The 2654-nt window shown below is 41.7% G+C and overlaps 1 protein-coding gene across 1 annotated transcript; it reads right to left on the minus strand.

Annotated features, from left to right (window-relative positions):
- Window positions 1-455: 455 nt before the first annotated feature.
- LOC149040013 (uncharacterized) lies at window positions 456-2077 on the minus strand. The gene is made up of 2 exons (XM_089181502.1): window positions 1436-2077; window positions 456-1211 (listed from the first exon to the last, which is right to left on the minus strand). The coding sequence occupies exons 1-2, from the start codon at window positions 2075-2077 to the stop codon at window positions 456-458; spliced, it is 1398 nt and encodes a 465-aa protein (XP_089037628.1).
- Window positions 2078-2654: the final 577 nt, after the last annotated feature.

Consider the following 2654-nt stretch of genomic DNA (forward strand, 5'->3'; position numbering starts at 1 on the left):
ATTGCGCAATTATCGATATAAGAATTTTCAATTGCGCATTACAATTAAATGTTAAAAATTCAACCCTACATAGATACAAAAAACTAAAAAAAAAACTAGAAAATAAAAAATAAAATAAAATAAATAATAAAACTGTTCACTAAGAAGATGTAAAAATATAAAATTAGATACCAAGAATTAAAAAGCTTTTGCAAATAAAAAAGTCTTAATGGCCTTCTTAAACTTGTTTAAAGATTGGGTGTTTCTGATAGAGCCCGAAAGATCGTTCCACAACTTAGGGGCGGCCGCATGGAAAGATCGGTCGCCGAGCGTGGTGAGTGTTTTACCCTTGCAAGGAGCAAGGAGTAAGCCGTCATTGGAACGTAAATCATATCTTCTGGTGTCTCTAATAGAAATCAACTCACTTATGTAGGCTGGGGCAGACCATGATTGCTTTAAAAGCAATTAAGATCATTTTAAAAACTATGCGATATTTTACAGGCAGCCAGTGTAGTGACTTGAGCAGAGGTGTGATATGACAAATTCTGGAATATGAGGCGAGCAGCTACATTCTGGACTCTCTGTGATTTGTGAAGATGGCACTCAGGAACTCCAAGTAGGAGGCTGTTACAATAGTCCAAGCTGCTGGATATAAAGGCATGAATAAGTGTCTCCGTGCATTCTTTTGTTAAATATTTTCTAATTCTTCTAAAGTTATAAAGATAGTAAAACGCTGCAGAACAAGTCTTGGTGATACGATTAACCATAGATAGGTTTGAGTCACACCAGACTCCAAGGTTTTTAACAGGAGAATGCGGAGCTATATTTACTTTGCCAACTTTAATGCATCCAGTATAAACTTTGGCGAGCTGCTGCTTCGTGCCAATTAAAAGAAACTCAATTTTTTCTTCGTTCAACAATAGTTTATTCTCACGCATCCAGCACCCGATCGCCTTAGTACAACACTCAATAGCAGTGTTGGCATCCAAGTGACCTGTCTCGTCTGCGGGGCGGAAAGAGACGTAAAGTTGGGTATCGTCTGCGTAGCAGTGGACAGATGGAAGATATTTTTCGTCGACGTCTAGTAACGAGCTCGTATAGATGGTAAACATGAGCGGTCCTAAACAGGAGCCTTGGAGTACTCCGCAGTTCAAATCCTCTTCGACGGACACCCACGAATTAATATCCTCTGACTGCGCCCTGATTAATACAATCGGAACCACTTGGACACCCTGCCCCCAAGTCCCAGCGTATTGAGTGGCTCCAGCAAGATATTATGCTCGACTGTATCGAAAGCAGCACTAAGATCGAGTAGTACTAGAAGGGTTACATGTTGTTGATGCACCCTGTAAGCTGATTGAGCGTTCGGGTATAGATTCGTGTCGACCATGTGTTCGTGTATCTGATGGAAGACTGCTTTCTCAATGAGCTTCGATAAGAAAGCCAAATTGCTTACCGGTCTGAAATTCTTGAGTATGATATGAAGACCAGGCTTTTTGAGTAACAGGCATACTAGTGCCTCCTTCCAGGGCTTAGGAAAGTGTCCGGCTTCTAATGATTTGTTAATGATCGTAGTAATGACGGGAAGAAGAGCATCACATCTGCTGACCAAGCGAGAGGGCATTGGGTCGAGTGGGCAAGACTTCAATGTTGAGTAATGGATAAGCGACTTAACACTGTTGGTAGACAGAATCTTGAATGCAGATAACGATGGAGTCGACCAAGTAGAGCCATCAGCAGTAGTGGATGTGAAGGCAGGTAAATCTGTAATATCAGAAACGATTTGTCTCTGGATTGTATCAATCTTTGACACAAAATACTTTCCAACTTCGTTTGCAAAAGTAGGGGCGTGCAGACTTGGAGGTAACTCATCGCCCTGCGACGGATTAAACAGGCGTTTATTAGCACGAAACAACGTTCGCTGATTACAGCTGTTATCCTCGACAACTTTAGTGTAAAACGCCTGTCGTGCCTTGTTCATAAGATTGTTTACAGTATTGCGCTTAACTTTGAAGACAGCCAAGTGGGAATCAAGTTTCGACAATCTCCATGTTCTTTCAGCTTTCTCTTGGCTTGCCTGATTTCGTCTGTGTACCATGGAATTTGCGGACACACAACAATCGTTCGAGTCTTAACAGGGGTATGTTTGTCCAGCACAGCTATTAGGGTTTTGTTATAGGACAAAAGAAGTTCCTCGAGGTCGTCCGGTGGATTTTTGCATAGCTCAGACTTAGCTAGGTCATTATTCAGGGAATCCACGTTCACTGATTTTATTTTCCTATTTTCCTGTGTTCTGTAGCAGCGACTAAGTCAGCTTTACACTAGCAAATATAATCGAAAAAGGCCGCTGATTGGTGATTGGTGTTGGTTGCGATACAAATGGGTGGAGTACCTTCTCTGAGAAATGCGCACGGGAATATTTGAATTGACAAGTGGGGTGGAACCGACTGATCGCTGATTGTTAGAGACATGAGTAGGGTCAAATTTCTTCAGACCATTTTCCCAGCCAGGATTTACTTCGATATCTCAAGACAGAAGTAAGCAATGCGGCATTTCGAAAATTTGCACTTTCTCGCTCGGTGATATACTTTTGGTGTTTCAGGCGGATGATAATCACGAGTTACTCAGTTGATGTAGGAAGTGCGAACAAAGGCCAATCAACGCAAACGTTAACA

Source organism: Pocillopora damicornis, chromosome 9 (assembly GCF_964200805.1).
Source record: "Pocillopora damicornis chromosome 9, jaPocDami1.2, whole genome shotgun sequence".
In the NCBI taxonomy this organism is placed as follows: domain Eukaryota; kingdom Metazoa; phylum Cnidaria; class Anthozoa; order Scleractinia; family Pocilloporidae; genus Pocillopora; species Pocillopora damicornis.